This window comes from Aotus nancymaae, unplaced genomic scaffold, assembly GCF_030222135.1.
Source record: "Aotus nancymaae isolate 86718 unplaced genomic scaffold, 86718_ANA_hifiasm-v0.15.2.pri h1tg000041l, whole genome shotgun sequence".
Lineage (NCBI taxonomy): Eukaryota > Metazoa > Chordata > Mammalia > Primates > Aotidae > Aotus > Aotus nancymaae.
Window position 1 is genome coordinate 25,747,501 of NW_026988455.1, and position 17,768 is coordinate 25,765,268.

Consider the following 17,768-nt stretch of genomic DNA (forward strand, 5'->3'; position numbering starts at 1 on the left):
AGGTATTTTTCTCAGTACTGCAGACAGATTTACAGGCTTACAAGAAAAAGCACAGAGGATGAGTAGTGGTTCCCAAAAGCCAGGCCAAGTGGTACCTAGCTAGGAACATTTCTTTTTAAAAAATATAAATCCTAAGGCCCAATTAAGATCCTGAAATAGCAGATTTGAGGTGGAATCTAAAATTCTAGCCAAGTTTAGAAATCTCTGGCTAGATCAACTTGCCCATGTTTTTCGCCAATAGCCATGCTCTAAGTTTATAATATGATTACCCTAAAATTTCTTCAAAACTCTATACACATTCCACTTTCTGAATGATTAATAAGATAAATTCTAATATAACAAGAAATATCCCCCACATAGATTGTTCAAAATTCCGAATTATTTTCCTGTAGAATAACATAATGGACTGTGGTTGGATTCTGTGACAAATGACCAAAGACCTATCTACTACTTATAAAAATATCTCTATGGAAAATATATATTGGGTTCTAACTTGGAACAGAAAAGTTCCCCCCGACTCCATGTTGTTCCTTCTAGACTTTTGTCTTAGATTCCAGTCCTCATCCTGTTAGTTTCACTGGTAGGATCCCAGTAGTATGCAAGGGTAAAAATCAATGAGAGTTAATATAACTTACGCTTCTTCAGAGTTAGCAGGAAAAAAAACTAAAGTTATTTTTACAAGAATCCATTTCTGCTAGTTCCGAATTGTGTGTATATAGCTTGAAACAAAACGTCCTTCCCAATCTTGCCTGAATCCTCTCTCCAGGTTTGTCTCCTGCCATTCCAGGCTGCCTAACAGTCATCTTGAAATTCTACACTGCCCAAACTTCCTGCCTGGCTGTCATTCTGTGCCTGAATTTTTGGTTAGTCCCTCTACATACAACCCTCATTTCTGCAACAGCCAGAAACATCAGGAAATGCTGTACAGGAAGATTTACAGGCAATTCACACGTACACTAATCTGCCTAAAACTATCATCCCAAACATCCCAAACTCTACCAGTTACTTTCCTGTTCTCCATAAACCACTGAGTAGTGAAAATGAAAGTAATACTAAATTCTGAGTAAACTGTATCTCTAAAACACTTATCTAAAATATTAACAATTTGATAAAAACACAAAAGCACTTGACAGAACATATTTTTAAGACATTCAAACTTAATTCACCTTGCCTATTCAAAACGTCTTCGTGATTATCAGGAGCCCAGATCAATGCCAAATGTTAATTAAGTGTCCTGTTTCCCCATACTTATCTTCCAAATTTTCTCCTAAGTAGATTTTCTAGTCCCAAGTACACTCTAAGGACTTTCTAAACTATACCTGCCATGCAGATTGCCCCACAGGAGCCCAGCGTCGCAGAAACATAAGAGACTGCCCGCCCCACCTGTGTACTACTTTCAGGCCCCTCACTGCTCACGCCAATGCCCAATCATTCAGTGTCGATTGAGGCCATTCTGCCAATCGGAATAATGACAGTATCTACTATCAGACAGTATCTGTTATTCTTATAGGCAAAATGACCTGAAAGGGCATTAAATGACTGAACAAGTACTTCACTAAAGCACTTTACATATGCCTTTTCCTTTAATATTCACATAATGACTCCATTCTAATAAAATAGGGAACCCAAGGTCAGAAGGCAGTAGGCCCCAGGTGTCAATGTTCATGCTTCCCATCATCCCCACAAGCAAATATTAGACTTCTTGTGTGTGCAGGATATACAGCAGACATATCGCGATCTGGTCCCATACGCCTCACCTTACCGGAAGAAACAGTGTACAACTAGTCTCCCTCCTGCCAATGCTCTATGCCCCTTTTCCAAGAATAATCCTAAAACATATCTCATCACTTCACTCTCTTGATTTAAAAAACCGTGGATCAATTCATTCAGTCAAATATTTATCCACCAGGGATACAAGAGTAAAGGTGACTAACAGGCCCTCATTACCCCAGACTACACTGTGGGGAATGACAGGGGAAAGGGTGGTAGTGGTAAAAAGCAGAAGCCAAGGTGTGTGCAGAGATTTAAAGCCAGGCAGACCTTAGAGAACATTACAGCCTGGATCTCACAAATTAGAAGGGCACAAACACAAGCTGGTCAGAGAAAGCCCTCCAGGCACAACAGCTGGCCCAGAGGCCCAGGGCAGAAGCTAGCTCATTCATGCAAGGCAAGAAAGGAGGCTGCACTCAGGAGTGAGGAGCCAGTGGTCTCAGATCACGGGGAGGATGCAAGGTAAGCAGTTGGGAATTTATTCCAAGTGTGATGGGAAACCAATGGGGAATTCTAGGCATGGGAGTAGCAGTCCAATTGCCATTTTTAACCATTAGTTTGGCTGCTGGGAAGAAAAGGATTGGAGGGGAGCAAGAAAGCAGCAAAGAGCCCCACTGGGAGGCTGCGGCCATTTACTGACCTCGCAGTGGGGAGGCCCGGGCCAAGCAGTCCTGGCCTCCACCCACGCCAGTCTCCAGGTTACAAGCCATACCTCCTTTATTACAGGGCATCGGCACAGGTCATGTTTCCTTGTCTATCACCCAGCCACATACACAGGCGGCCAAAGTCAGTGCCATGCCCCTATCTCCGATGCCCAGTTCCTAACACACAGCAGACACTACACTTGAATAAATGAAATGTGCAGCTCTTAAGGCCACTTTTAATCTTGGAATTAGTCTTCTCAAATAAATATAAAGTCTCATTCCAGTAAAAGTCTCTTGAACATACATTCTTTTGTTAACTTATCTGAAGCAAACAACACAATTTAAACGAGAGTTGGTGTCTATTTCTCATACTTCTACTTACGGTTTGATGCTTTATAACCTCCACAAGATGGTTAATATGAAGCAGGCTTCAGGCTGACAGCTTATAAATATTTTTATTCCCCAATTTCAAATCTCTGAACTTTCGCAAGCCGATCATGGAGGCTCATGCCTATAATCCCAGCACTTTGATCCACTGAGATGGGCAGATCACTTAAGACTGGGAGTTCGAGACCAGCCTGGCGAATATGGTAAAACCCATCTCTACTAAAAATACAAAAATTAGCTGAGTGTGGTGGTGCATGCCTGTAATTCCAGCTATTCGGGAGGCTGGAGCACAAGAATCACTTGAGCCTGGGAGGCAGAGGTTGCAGTGAGCCAAGATCACGCCACTGTACTCCACCCTGGGTGATAGAGCGAGATTCTACTCAACAACAAAAAAGAATTTAAAAAATAAAAGGCAGGAATCAAAGAAAGAGAAACTAGAAACACATCGCATTTATGAAGTCACTTGCAGTTGTGGAGGCCCTTCTATGTCCTCAGGCAATTCTTTACTTAGAAGTGGTATCTCAGAGGCGCCAAGACATCAACATCCCCTCGACCTGCTGCCTCATCTGCATCATGCCCTCTGATTCTTCTACAACCTACAAAGGCTATTAAGTCTTCTCTTCCTCCTCAATATTTTCAGGGATTGCTATTGAGTCTGCCCAGGAAGTTTGGCTATAACTACAGAAAAATCATGTTTCAAAAGCATAAACCTACAAGATTCTATGGTGAATATTTAACCCTATTTGGATTATCATATGGTCAATATTGATTACAGAGAGGCTTTTATTTACTTACCTAAGTAATGTGGTGGATGAAAAGACATAGGCTTACTAGTCGCTGAATAATATCCAATTGCTCTCTTAAATCGAATAACTTTGTCATCTGTTCTAGACTGAAACAAAGGCAGGAAAACCTTCATAAATTAGTGTGTCACTGGTCATGTGTATCTCAATATTTTTATAATTCAGCACATGTATAATAATCTGCAACTTTTCAAGTTAGATAAGAATTTAGAATGACATTAAAAATTTCAGGGAATATAAAGAGATTATTAGAAAAACATCAAACCAAATGTGAATTCTTTTAAAGCAAGGTAGTTAAAAGAGCAGAACTCCAAAGTGGTAGTCAGGGCCCTGGGTTCTAGCTCTAGGACTTCTCTGACTTCCACTCTGCTCTGTCTCTGGTCCTGCCCAGAGAGGACTCTCAAGCCATCTGCACCAGGGAATGGATGGCAGTAACAGACTGAGGATGCGCCTGCCCAGGGTTTCAGCTCTCTAGAGACACAGCGGGAGTGCCACAGAACCTCGCCTATTATACTGATGCCAACTTGTTGGCATGCCTACTTCCCCAAAAAAAGAAGAAAATCCCTGACCATCACCAGAAGGAAAGAGACAAATTCAGAGATTTGTAATACCATATGACTGACTTGATACAGTTCATGTTCTGAAAACTCTGCAATACAGATCCTATTAAGTTGAGATCAAGAACTTAGGAGCAGCTGAGACCTCACCAACCATCTACCTGAATCTCCCTCCTTTTATTCAGGCTGGAAAAGCTGGGTGAGGCGGCTGTGACTTCCTGGCTGGCAGGGAGCATGGCCAGGCTACCTCAGCCTCTGGCCTTGCAACCTGCAGCTTTCTCCCAGTAGCCTGACGAGATAAGCAAGAGCTCTCAGACCCATCCAGTCAGCTTGCACCCTCAAGTCTCCTTCTTCGAAACCTGGCCACACCACTATGCAAAGTCCTATCCCATAAATCTGTTGTTTTTATTTGTTTCTTTCTTTGTTTTTATACCTGTGAATGCTGGAAAACATCTTTAGCTATGGCATCCAAGTCAGAGGTGTCCTGAATGTTGCGGACATAGTCAGCAACGGCTTTGATCACTACATCGCAAGGTGGCAAGACCAGCTGGTGGGCCCGGACCTGAGAAAACAAACACAGGTGTCAACAGTAGGTGGTGAGCACCCAGAACCAGGCTAATCTGAATGCAGGAGTCAGAAATTCCAACAAGGAGCTACCATCTAAGATAACTATCAGTGTCTGATGATTGTCTACCTGTGAGATCTCGGTCCTAAGACTTCCCTAAGTTGTTCACGTTTCGAAGCTCAAGAACGGGATTTTCCTTTCAGTGGATGAAATACAACTCAGCTGCTTAAACTGTGTTGGGTAAAAAGAGCATCTGACAGCCTTCCACCACTTCTGAGAGGTCCAAGACCTGTTTGCAATTAATTCCAAGCCCAGGAGCTGCACCCAAAACAAGCGAAGCACAAAGCAGCCCAGAAAGAAGGCCTCGAGTCACCATTCACTCCCTTTCTTTTGACACCAACCAACAAAGACAAAGGCCTGCAGCAGTGGGACCTTTAGGTAAGAGCCCAGGACTCCCTGAAACTATAAGCATAAATGCAATTCCCAAGTCCCTGAATCCACCTTCAAAGGCCAACTTCAGCTGTAATTGGAGAAAAATGGTATCACTGCCCATTGAGGGACATGTTTGAGGAAAGTGACAGAGAATATCAAATAAAGTGTAGGAACACCTCATTAGCCAAAAACAGTTGATACCAGAAAAAGGTAAGTTAACAAGTTGAAAAAGAAGACTAACCACCTAATAAGAGCTTTGTGGTAGGTAGGACAATGACCTCCCAAAGCTGTCCACATCTTCCTCTCCAGAACCTGTGAATATGCTGCATTACGGGGCAAAGTTCAATGAAGGCTGCCTGTCAGCTGACCTCCAAATAAGAATCCTGTCCGGGATTATTGAGATGAGCTCAAGGGAATCACAGGGTCCTCAAAATGTGGAAAAAGGACGCAGGGAAATCTGTGCACAGTGATGCGGCATGACGGGGCCTCAGATGCTCGAGGCTGAACAAGCCAGAATCCTCCCAAGAGCCTGCGGAGGGACCAGCCCTTGTATGTTAACATACAAGGAAATGAATGTTGTCTTCATGCCTGCTGACACACATTCATTCCACATCCCATAATGGATCAAGGAGTAATTTTGACACTTAAATCTTATTATTAAAGAAATACATTTAATCAGGCTAGAATTGCCATAGATAGACTCCTGTGATGCATCTGGACTAAGCACATTGAAAACCTTCTGGACAGAATTCACTACTCTAGGTGCCATTATGGCCATTCATGATTCATGGGAGGAGGTCAAAATATCAACCTTAACAGGAGTTTAGAAGATGTTGATTCCAACCCTCATGAATGGCTTTGAGGGGTTGAAGACTTCAGTGGAGGAAGTCACTGCAGATGTGGTAGAAATAGCAAGGGAACCAGAATTAGAAGTGGAGCCTGAAGATGTGACTGAATTGCTGCAATCTCATGATAAATCCTGAATAAATGAGAAAGTGCTTCTTACGGATACACAAAGAAACTGTCTTTTTGAGATGGAATCTACTCCTGGTGAAGATGCCATCAAAGATATCAAAATAAAAGCAAAGGATTTAGAATAGTACATAAACTTAGTTGATAAAGCAGTGGCAGGGTTTAAGATTAACTCCAATTTTGTAAAACATTTCTACTATGGGTAAACTGCTATCAAATAACATCGCAGGCTATAGAGAAATCTTTCATGAAAGGAAGAGTCAACTGATGTGACAAACTTGAATGTAGTCCAATTTTCTGAAACTGCCACAGCCATCCCAACCTCCAGCAACCACCACCCTGATCAGTCAGTAGCCATTGGCAAGACCCTCCACCAGCAAAATGATTCCAACTGACTGAAGACTCAAGCAATCACAGCATTTTTTGACACTAAAGTATTTTTTATTAAAGGATGTACCTGATGTTTCAGACGTAATGCCATTACACACTTAATAGACTATAGAACTGTGTAAACATTTCTATTATATGTACTGAAAAACCTAAAATTGACATGACTTCTCTGTCATTCCCCTCCAGGGCCCTGCTCTCAAAGCCTCTATGTGTGTGAGGAGGCGGCTGTAAAACAGCAGAGTCCCCTTTGGTAAGTGCCTCACCTTTCCAAGTCTCTGTAGCTGAAGAAAGCACAAAACAGGGGTATGTTCCAGTGAGTTATAAAGGCGTATTAGGTTACTATTATTTTGTTGTTGAGGATCATGAGTATATTAGCTAACACGTCTTAGCCAGATATGCTTTCAAGCATTTTATATATAGTACTGTATTATTTCTCACACATCTATCGCAGCAGCCCTTGTTTGTGTTAGAAATGGTACCCTCCACAGGGTTCTGAGTGGTCAGTTGTGGCCCACAGGCCACTGACAAATGGAGGCAGAGCCATTGGCAGCAACAGAGGGCCTGCTGCCCACCATACAACGCCTACTCGGCTGCTGCTGGCCCCCCTGTGGGCAGCAGTATTAGTGATGTACAGAATCCTAAAACTAGTACCAGCAAACCTATGGATACCCTGGGTGATCTGGATGTGCACTGCTGTGGTGGACTTTACGTTCATGACATACAGTGGGAAGAAAAGAAGAGTCAGCCCAAAGGGATTCAGCCCAGGATGAGGTCCACGGAATGGCCAGATCCAAGATGCGGCTAGCACCCCAGGCCGGTGGTAGCCTAATATCACCCATGCCAGAGGCCAGTCCTTGAACACTCCAAATCCTCTACTTGAGGGTTCCAAATGAAACGAGGTCTTCCTGCCAGGACTAGGTGAGCTTCTGAAAAAAGCACAGAAAAGCAGGCCTCCTGAATTTCCCCAAGTGACTGAACAAAGCAGGTCCCACATGCTTCACTGCATGGTGGAGAAGATCTTCTGGGGCAAAGCACAGATGATCTGAATGACAGAATTGGCCATCAGCAACCTGCAGAGCTGCCCAACCAAGAAATTGTGAGACGGAAGCAATGCTTGTAGTCAGAAAGAGAAGACGAAAAGGCCAGAGCAGGCAAAGACAGTAACAGAACAGGCCACAAATGCTGGAGTGAGGAGAATGACCTCCCTGTCCCGTACACCCCTCCAAGCATCCTGCACCTGCTGGAGAGCAGTAGAGACCATGTGAAGGATGGGGATTTGGCAATGAAGTGGAACAGGGAAGCAGAATATGGTGGTCCCCTAGTATTCTGGCCACAAGTTCCTCCAAAATATGTGGATGGTGATGGTGACTTAGGTGCATCCTTCAAATGTCCTGAAGGAAAGACTGGAGCAGCAGATATGCAATTGTGGGAAGAATTCCAAAGGAGTAAAGAATGCACAGCACAGATCCAAAGTCTGATTGGCGAGCAGGCCTCTCTGCAGGGAACATGGGCACAGCTGGGGAAGGAACTCGCAAAGCTACAGCTGAAGCTTTCCACTCTGCCTGAACTGCACTGAGAACCCATGATGGGGCCTCAGTAGGAGTCCACGGAGGAGGATGACTACTGCCTGGACCTAGATCAGAGACTTTGCAAGGCACACGAGTACTTAAACCGCATATGTCAGACCTGCAACCACTGGAAATTGAAGGAAGACACTTCCAGTTTCAGAGGGAGATCCTCTTCTATGAGAAAAGGGCCCAGGAAGGCTGGATGGCTGCCATGTCCACTAAGAGAGTGCTCAGGAGTTCCAGAAAGAACACGACCACTATAGACAGAAGCTAGCTGACTGTGAAGCCAAGTTTCAGCCCTTCCCAAGTGGTCCTTTGGCTCCTGGGACTCTGCCCAAAATCCACAGGGACCCAAAAGCCCCTGGGGGGACAGTGGGCCCCCAGGAAGGAGGCAGGTCACCATGTGAGGGCTTGGGTCCAGAGCACCTACCTGTTTGATTCTGTTTTCCCTGTAATCAGGTCCTGAACACCTAGAGACTCAGCAGAACATCAGCCGGTGCTGCTTCCTTTAGAGCAGATTTGGGTACTCTCTTGTTTCCTACTGTTCAAGAGTTGATGCTGAAACTGCTCTCATTCAAGTTTGATATATAGCATTAGGATTGATTTTAAGGATTGAATCTTCATTGATTGTTTATCAAATGACGATTTTTAATATAATTCTTACAAATACATTGTTTCCACATCTTTGGGCCCTCCAAAATTATATAGGATAAGTATTGTATTTTCATTTAGAGAAAGGGCCCCTCTTAACCTCAACGTTATTTTGTTTGATATGGATGGGAAGGTTTAAAAGAGAGACAATTTCTGATCTATGAGCTGTTACTAGAGAAGAGTACATTAAATTGGCTGCAATAAACTTTGGTTTGAACACAATGCCAAAATATACTCATAAACAAGACCATACCATTCGAAGATCATATTTTTAATAGTTTTGTCCTAAACTTTGTGGTTTAATTTAGGGAGATGTTCATTTTGCCACCATTGCTTCTTGTTTTGCAACAGGCATCTGCACCTGGGGAGCCCGGGGCCTTGCATAGCAAATGAGTCAACCTTCCGGGCCAGAGCAAGCAGGAACAGCAATAGGCTCTCCCCAGAAGTAAAGAAGTTCACAGGGAAGGATGCAGGGCCTCCTGTCTCCCAGGGGCATGTGCAGCCCATGACGATGGCTTACATCCATGATACCACAAGTAACTGGGCAGCCCTGCTGCGCTTCCATCCCACTTCAAAGTAAAAACAACACAACCTACTGCTTTTGTTCCTGTGGATATCCTCATCATCACTGTCCCCAGCCCTACAACATGCAGCTAAAAGATCCTCGAAGTGAATAGATGCTATAATTTAAAGTGTTCTCTAAATTCTTCTGAGTGGCTCAATAACATCAAACATGCTACCTCTGATTTAATGTTGAAAACATTGGCCCTTTATAATTTGCTGACCATGCAGCTACCCTCCCCACCAGCCACCCTCCTTCACCCCGCTCCACAGGCAGCAACGAGCCTGTGCAGAGAGAAGTTTGCTTCCGTCCCGGATGGCTCCTAATCTAGCCTTCTAAATCCAATCCAGGATGAGCTCCCTGATGTCTTGTTTAATCCTTAGGGTCAGGACCTGGCGTGCATTCACTACCCACGTGCAGGAGTCAGAGGTGCTGTCCTAAGGGCCTGGTCACATCAGCAAACCCCATCCCTGCCACACGAGAAAGTGGCTAGAAGACAGAAATGCAACACCACAGGGACATAAGGATGGACTTTACATGAGATATTTTACATTGAAGAAAACTGATAGACAGATGATAGATGATAGATAGATAGATATCTAGACAGGATAGTTGTAGATATATCTTTATTTAAATATACCAGGGAAACTTGGTAATAAAATGTATTCTAAGATAAATCCCTTAGAAACTTGTTAAATGTTTTAACATGATAAAAGCATATAAGTATGAAAAGTTAATTTATATACTATCTATCTACATATCTCTACACATACATATACACCTGTATAAATACCACACACATGAAGGTAGTTATCAATATACTGCCAACTGGGAAAAAAACACATCAAGACTTGTTTGTCCATGAAAAGCATCATAACTGTGTTGCTAAACCTTCCCTGAGATTCTAAAATAGCACGTGGTTCATCTCATCACAGCAGTAACTGCACAGGAGAGTTAAAGTAATTTATCCTTGCCTATTCATAAAAACAAAATTAACACTCAAACTAAACAAGTGAAGTGTTTGCTGCTTAGAGACAGGCTACAAAATGTTGTAATTAATGTCCCATTTATTTCCTCTTCTGCTTTCTTTAATCAGTTTTTTAAACCGTAGCCCAAAAACATAAAAAAAAAAAGTCAAATAAATTGCACCATATCTAGAGCTAGATCCACATGTATATTCTATCTCTAAGTTGAGTAAGTAAATTTTATTTAATTAACAAGCAAATACTTATGATCAAATTGCCTTTTTCATGTCACTGCATAGCAATTTCACTAGTTGTGACTGAAATTTTACCCGCTTTGTAGGTGAAGAAAATAATTTAGGACTGGAAAAGACCTCCAAAAGATTCAGACCACCCCTTTGCTTCCAGGCAGAATCATTAAATAACAAATAGATACTGTTTGTGTAGAAATTGATCATCGTCTCCATGCAAAAATATCCTCTTATGTTAAAGATTTTAACTTTTAGCATTATCGTTCCCTAAATCTCCTCATCATTTCCTACTAAAAACGTGTACTGCAGTCTTCTAAACATCACTGACAGATGGATATAGCATGTAGGGCCTTGCTGAAGGCCGAATGCCACCAAACCTGATCCAGGCAAGCATGCCGCAGGGCTATCTCCCTGACATGTCACAATCCATGAGCGGTGGCATCCCATTGTCACCCTTGACAATCTCCTGTCCTTTGGCTACTCTTGCCAACCTTTGTTTTGTTTTTTAAAAAAAACATCCAGGAGGCTACAATCTTGAAGTTGGGTCAGTGACGTAGGCACCAGCCTGGCCACATCACTGGGCCTGCTCCCCACATGGGTGGTGCTAGGAGCACTGGCTGGACTTCTCCTGTGGCCATGCAGGGTGAGCCTTTGGCCTCATCTCCAAGCAGCTTGACACCCCCAGGGCTAACTTGCAGAACAAGCAGTAGGTGTTCTCACCAATCTATCTACGGGACCCGTGTTAGGGGTGAAGGGTAGACGCTGGCACCCATACTACATACTACAAGGACACAAAAGTCGATGGAAACCTGTCAGGCACGTCCTCAAAGGGGGCTTCAATGGGAAGCCCTCACTGAAGCTGCTTGGTGGCTACTCCATATAGAAAAGCTCTTTGATGCCTTAGAGCCACTGATTTCAGTGAATTACTTCATGCATTCAAGGGGTACCTTAAGGAAGCTAAGAAACAATTACACTATAACAACACTTGAAACCCAAAGAAAACAATCTCTTCCTGGTTCCTGAAAGCAAAATAATAAATAATTTAGCCACTGCTAAAGATACATTTATTTATTTATTCACTATTTTCTAGTATTTCACTGCTTTAAAAATCTGCAGTTTCACTCTTGGCTATATCTTTAAAATTAAACATTTTTCCTATGGCTGTGAATTCATTTAAATGAAGTTACCATGTAATATTCCAACTGTTAAATCAAACTCAACATGCCACAGTACTCAAAGGATTCAATAAAATTCAATATTCCTTTCCATGTAATATGTTGACTGAAAACTCTTGAAACTCCCTAAAATGTACCACTAGAAAGGATCATTTGACAGGGTCTGACCTAATCTCTAAAATCCACTAATACGCCATACAAAACTATGATTAAATGATTTTGAGACTGTTGGTGCCACTGCTCCCAAAGTGTCTCCTGGCTGCTCATTTAAAATGCAAATGTATATAACCGCAAGTTTCACAGAGTATCACTGCTGAAGCAGAACTGTTCTACTTCATTACCAAGTTGAAAACAGCGAAGTACTCTGCATTTTGGCAATTTCAAGGAAGAGAAACGGAGGCTCGATTTGGTCAATATCCATTCATGGGTGAGGTATGTGCTAGAAAAGGAACACAGAACCACCCTTCAAGTTTCCTGACTTCAAGAAACTCACATTCTTGTTGGTGACAAAATGTTGCTCCAGTCTCTAAGGGAGCCCCTGAGAGGACACAGTGGACCACAGGTCTGGAGAGTGAGGAGGGAGAACTGCTTCCTTGGTCATCCAAGGTAGGTGAAGCTGAAAGTGTGGTCCCCAAGAAACTGTCACCACCATAGTCCTTGGCCCCAGCAGTCTGTGCTTCTGACCAACCCCTCCAAGCTACAGAATCATTGAATGCACCCTGCAGGCCCAAAGTTTTCTACTACAATAGTCAAGAGAAAGGAAAACATGTAGACCCTAGAATTGTCAGATACCACTAATAGTCATGCTTCAAAATACTTGAAACATTATGATACCTATCAGTATTCTGTACACATCTGACTAAATAAAGATTTGAAAGGCTGTTAAGATTCAATTAATTACAAATAATGCTAAGCGTGATCATCACTCCAAAGATGGAAACTGCTATGCATGTATACTGAAGTACTTAAAGGATTTAAACTGAACAAAGAAATGTTCTTCATCTCATTTTACAGGCCTGGAGCCTAGAACGAAAAGGCAGGCAGGCCAGAGGTGGCTTCAACTGCCCTACTGGAACTTGGGCGCCATCCTGCAGTGACAGGATCTCTTTACAAAAAAGTGCCACCAGTCCAAGGAGGAAACTGTAGTATACTGTGTCACCTTCCATTCTTGGGGGAATACCTGTCACATATTCTAATAGTTTTGAGGGCTGTGTACCCAAGCTGTCCCCTAAGGATGCATACTGCATTTAATCCTCACAACAACTCAATGAGTAGTCACTGTTAATGTCCCCATCTTATAGAAGAGCTTACTAAGTACCTACCACAGTCAACCAGGTGAGTGGCTGAGTGGACTCTACACACTTAGCCACAGCACTGTGGTCTTTTTATCTTCCGTTCAAAATTGCGCCTTTTTTGAGTGTTGAAATGTGCTTATTTAATGAAAAGATGGTAGACGGTGAATTCCTTTTTCTTCCAATATTCTTGTTTAGAAAAATTAAGAGTAAGCAACACAACAGTAGTCTTCCAACTTTTTCTTTAACAGATTCGTGGAATTCAAACCACTGCTACAGATGAAGAGAGTCACTGAAAAATTCTAAACAGGAGAATGATGAGATCAGACCGTTATCCATGTGGAAGACGGACAGCCAAGAAAAAGATCAGCAAGAGGGAGAGGAGGGTTCATAGCTCCTGCATGAATCCCAGAAAGCAGTGATGGAAACAGAAGTAAGGAGAGGGTATGGTAATTCAGGAAATATCAAAGCAGATTCAGGAAGGGGAAGAATCAAAGATGACTCCCAAGTTCTACCTTGGATGACTGGCAAGGACACTAGGTGGCAAGTACAATACAGGAGGACAAGCCAATTTAGAGAAGATGAAGACATCTATAAATCAGAAATGCCAAATCTGACATGCAGTGCAATATCCAAGTAGAGAGGACTGGATGGAGAGCTCGGGGAAAGGGACTTGTCTGGAGAAATGTATTTGATGGTAGCTGAGACTTCAGCACAGATCTGCCAGGAAAGTGTGAGAATCACAGTACAGATGGAACCCGTAGGAGGCAATAGAGGCGAGGGCGAAAAAAAGAAAGACTACAGAACACTGACATGTGGGAAGCCAGGCAGGAGGGCCCCAGTGAGGAGAGGAGGATGATGATGAGGCTGAAAACCATCCACAAGATCCGCTCACACAGGCATCGGTGGTCTTAACAAAGCCATCTTACGACAGTGAGACTAAAGAGAAGGAAGTTAAGCATTGAGAGACACAAGATGGTAGTCAGAAGAACATGGGGAAGACCTCTTCATATTTACAAACTGAGGGCCAAGAACCAAGACAGAGGGAGAGATTATACAGAGTCCCACCAGATATGTTTAATGACAAAGGCTCAAGGAGGCCAGGAATATTCCAGTGTCAGGCTGGAAAAGAAAGAAGTAAAAATGAGAAAATGAATGTGTATATGAGGAAAGAGAAGTTGAGGAGGACCATGCCTGAAAGTGTCAATATTCTGGCATAAGGAATCTGCTAAGAGAAAGCAGTGTGAAATTGAGCAGAGGCCCAGGAGAGAGTGATGAATGTTCACAGTAACTATGAAGGAGAATAGAATGATACTGCTCACATGGAGGGGCTGCCTACAGTCAAGACACCAGCATTTTTCAAATTAGTTTTACTGAAATATTTCACATGCAATAAAATCCATCAATTTTAGCATATAATTCAATGAGTTACAACACACGCATCCAAGAATGCAACTACTATCACAATCAAGAAAATATCACATTCTCATTACCCCAGAGGACCATTGTGTCTGTTTCCCACTGCAGTCCCAGACAACCACAAGTCTGCTTTCTATCACTATAATTTTGCCTTTTCTAGAGTTTTATATAAATGTGATCAGACAGATTTTCTTTGGGTTTGACTCTTTGCTTAAGTTAACAGTTTGAGATACAAACGTATCGCAAAGATCAGTAGTATATTTGTAAATCATATACCTAACAATAGACTTGCATCTGGAATATATTAAAAACCCTTAGAATGTAGGCCAAGCGTGGTGACTCATGCCTGTAATCCCCGCACTTTGGGAGGCCGAGGTGGGCAGATCACTTAACATCAGGAGTTCGAGACCAGCCTGGCCAACATGACAGAACCCCATTTCTACTAAAAATACAAAAATTCGCTGGGCATGGTGGCGCACGCCAGTAGTCCCAGCTGCTTGGGAGGCTGAGGCAGGAAAATTACTCGGACCTAGAAGGCAGAGGTTGCAATGAGCTGAGATCATACCACTGCACTCCAGCCTGGGCAACAGCGTGAGGCTCTGCCTCAAAAAACCAAACAAAAACCCTTAGAACTCAATGATAAAAAGATTAATAACCCAATTTGAAAATAAGCAAAGGATATGAAGAGATATTTATCCAAAGAAGGTCTAAAAATGACCAATAAGCACAGGAAAAGATATTCAACATCATTGGTTGTCAAATAAATGCAAATCAAAACAAAAATAAGAAACCTCATCTTAATGGAGGTTTCTCCAACCTCACTAGGATGGAGAAAATAAAAAATATAGACATAACAAGCAGTGGTAAGGATGTGGAGAAATCAGAACCTTTACACCTTGCTGGGGTGAATATAAACTGTGCAGCTGCTGTGGAAAACAGTTTGGTGGTTCCTCAAAAACCTAAGCAAAGGCCAGTTAAAGGTGGCTCATGCCTGTAATCCCAGGACTTTGGGAAGCCAAGGTAGGCAGATTACTTGAGGTCAGCAGTTTGAGACCAACCTGGCCAACATGGTGAAACCCTGTCTCTACTAAAAATACAAAAATTAGCCAAGTGTGGTGGTGCACACCTATAATCCTGGCTACTCAGGAGTTTAAGGCAAGGAATCACTTGAGCTTGGGAGGCAGAGGCTGCAGCAAGCCAATATCATGCCACAGCCTAGGCAAAGGAGTGAGACTCTAAAAAAGCAAGTCTCAAAAAAAAAAAAGAAAAAAAAAATCTAAGCATAGACCTACCACATGACCCAGCAATTCTACTCCCAGCCATATACCCATGGGAAATGAAAACATCCACATAAAAACTTACACATAAATGTTTGTAGCAACAATATTTATAATTGCCAAAAGATAGAAATAACCCAGTGTCTACCAACTGATGAAGAGATCAATAAAATGTGATATATTCACACAATGGGATATCATTCAGTCATTTAAAAAAAAAATGCAGTAGGCTGGGAGCAGGGCTCGTGTCTGTAATCCCAATGCTTTGGGAGGCCGAGGATGGAGGATGCTTGAAGCCAGGAGTTTGAGACCAGCCTGGGCAACATGGTGAAACCCTGTGTCTACAAAAAAATTTAAAAATTAGCCCAATGTAGTGGTATGCGCCAATAGTCCTAGCTACTTAGGAGGCTGAGGCAGAAGGATTGCTTGGGCCCAGAAATTCAAAGTTATAGTGAGCTATGATCATGCCAATGTACTCCAGCCTGGGAGACAGTACAAGACTCTGTTTCTTTTTTTTTTTTAAAGGCTAAAGTACAGATATATGTTACAACATGGAACAACATGGAAGAACCTTGACAGCACTATACTCAGTGAAAGAAGACAAACATAAAGACCACATGTTGTGTGATTCTATTTATAAGTGTCCAGAATAGGCAAATCCATAGCGACAGAAATCATATTAGTGGCTGGCCAAGGGGTTATAGAAGGGGAGAAGTGGAGAGTGACCACCGATGAGGACATGGCTTCTTTTTGGGGTGACAAAAATATTTTAAAATTAGACATTGAAGATGATTACATAGCTCTGTGAATTCTAAAAAGTCACCGAACCATGTACTTTAAAGTGGTAGATTTTATGGTATATCAACTTGTATCTCAATAAAGCTGGTATTTAAAAAGGGAGTGGGAGGATTACTCTGCAAGTGGCAGTCTGAGACGGCACCATGCATCCACCCTGGGACTGGTCAAAGAGAATGAAGGACTCTACTGCAGAAGGCCATGACAAACACTGCCTGCAGGGGATGGTGTCAGTAAGGACGAAGAGGCCGGTGACATGGGCTAAAGTCTCAAAGACACAGCAAGGGGATCAGGAAGAGAAGTTGACCCTGGACAAGGCCTATAAGCAAGAGACATAAGAAATCAAGATGCTGGACATAGCTGGGACTACTGCTGGCAAGCCCTCTGTTACTTATTTTTTGTTGAGATAGGATCTTACTCTGTTGCACAAACTGGAGCACAGTGGCACAGATCAAGGCTCACTGCAGCCTCGATCTCCCGGGCTTAAGCAGTCCTCCCAATTCAGCCTGCCAAGTAGCTGGGACTACAGGGGCATGCCACCACGTCCAACTAGTTTTTTGATTTTTGTAGAGATAGGGTCTATGTTGCCCAAGCTGGTCTCGAACTCCTGAGCTCAAGTGATCCTCCTGCCTCGGTCTCCCAAAGGGTTAGGATTTCAGGCATGAGCTACTGTGCCCAGTGCAAGCCGTCTGTTTCTGACCAAGAGTGTCTTAGAAGGAACTTGCCTGTCACCAAGTCTGGTGCCAGATTTGGCTGGGCAGCGGGTGGAGGCAGTTCCCAGGCAAAATGTTTTAAGGGTGATGTTCTCTAGGTTGAGGAGCCCTCGGTGTACAGTTAGAGTACAACAACAGTGTCTGTCTGATCTACCAGGAGCGGAGGGGAAGCCATGGGAGTAGGACTAGGACACGGCACTAATTCACACATGCGTCACCATGGCATTCAGAGGAAGGTGAATATGCTAAGCAGAAAGTGATAGAGAAGGCCTGGTTAGAAACAGGGCTGATGTTATGAACTCACAGGGTAGGAAGTAAGCTAGACAATGTTTACACACTCATTTTTAAGACTGACATTATGTTGCTTATTTAAAATAAAACAAGAGCATTCTAGATCTAAGCACAGTTAACAGGCCAGGCGTGGTGGCTCACGCTTGTAATTCCAGCACTTTGGGAGGCCGAGGCAGGTGGATTATCTGAGGTCAGGAGTTCAAGACCAGCGTGGCCAACATGGCAAAACCCCGTCTCTACACAAAACACAAAAATTAGCCAGGCGTGGTGGCACACACCTGTAGTCCCAGCT

General features: G+C 43.0%; 1 protein-coding gene across 4 annotated transcripts in view; it reads right to left on the bottom strand.

Moving 5' to 3' along the window:
* FAM120A (family with sequence similarity 120 member A) overlaps positions 1–17,768 on the bottom strand; it is a 118,773-nt gene that overhangs the window by 70,306 nt on the left and 30,699 nt on the right. For all 4 annotated transcript variants that reach the window (XM_021671900.2, XM_012463587.3, XM_064361594.1 and 1 more), the window contains exons 4-5: positions 4,595–4,723; positions 3,597–3,693 (exon numbers count right to left, since the gene is read on the bottom strand). In XM_021671900.2, the coding sequence (XP_021527575.1) occupies positions 3,597–3,693; positions 4,595–4,723 (226 nt within the window). The remainder of the gene's footprint in view (positions 1–3,596; positions 3,694–4,594; positions 4,724–17,768) is intronic.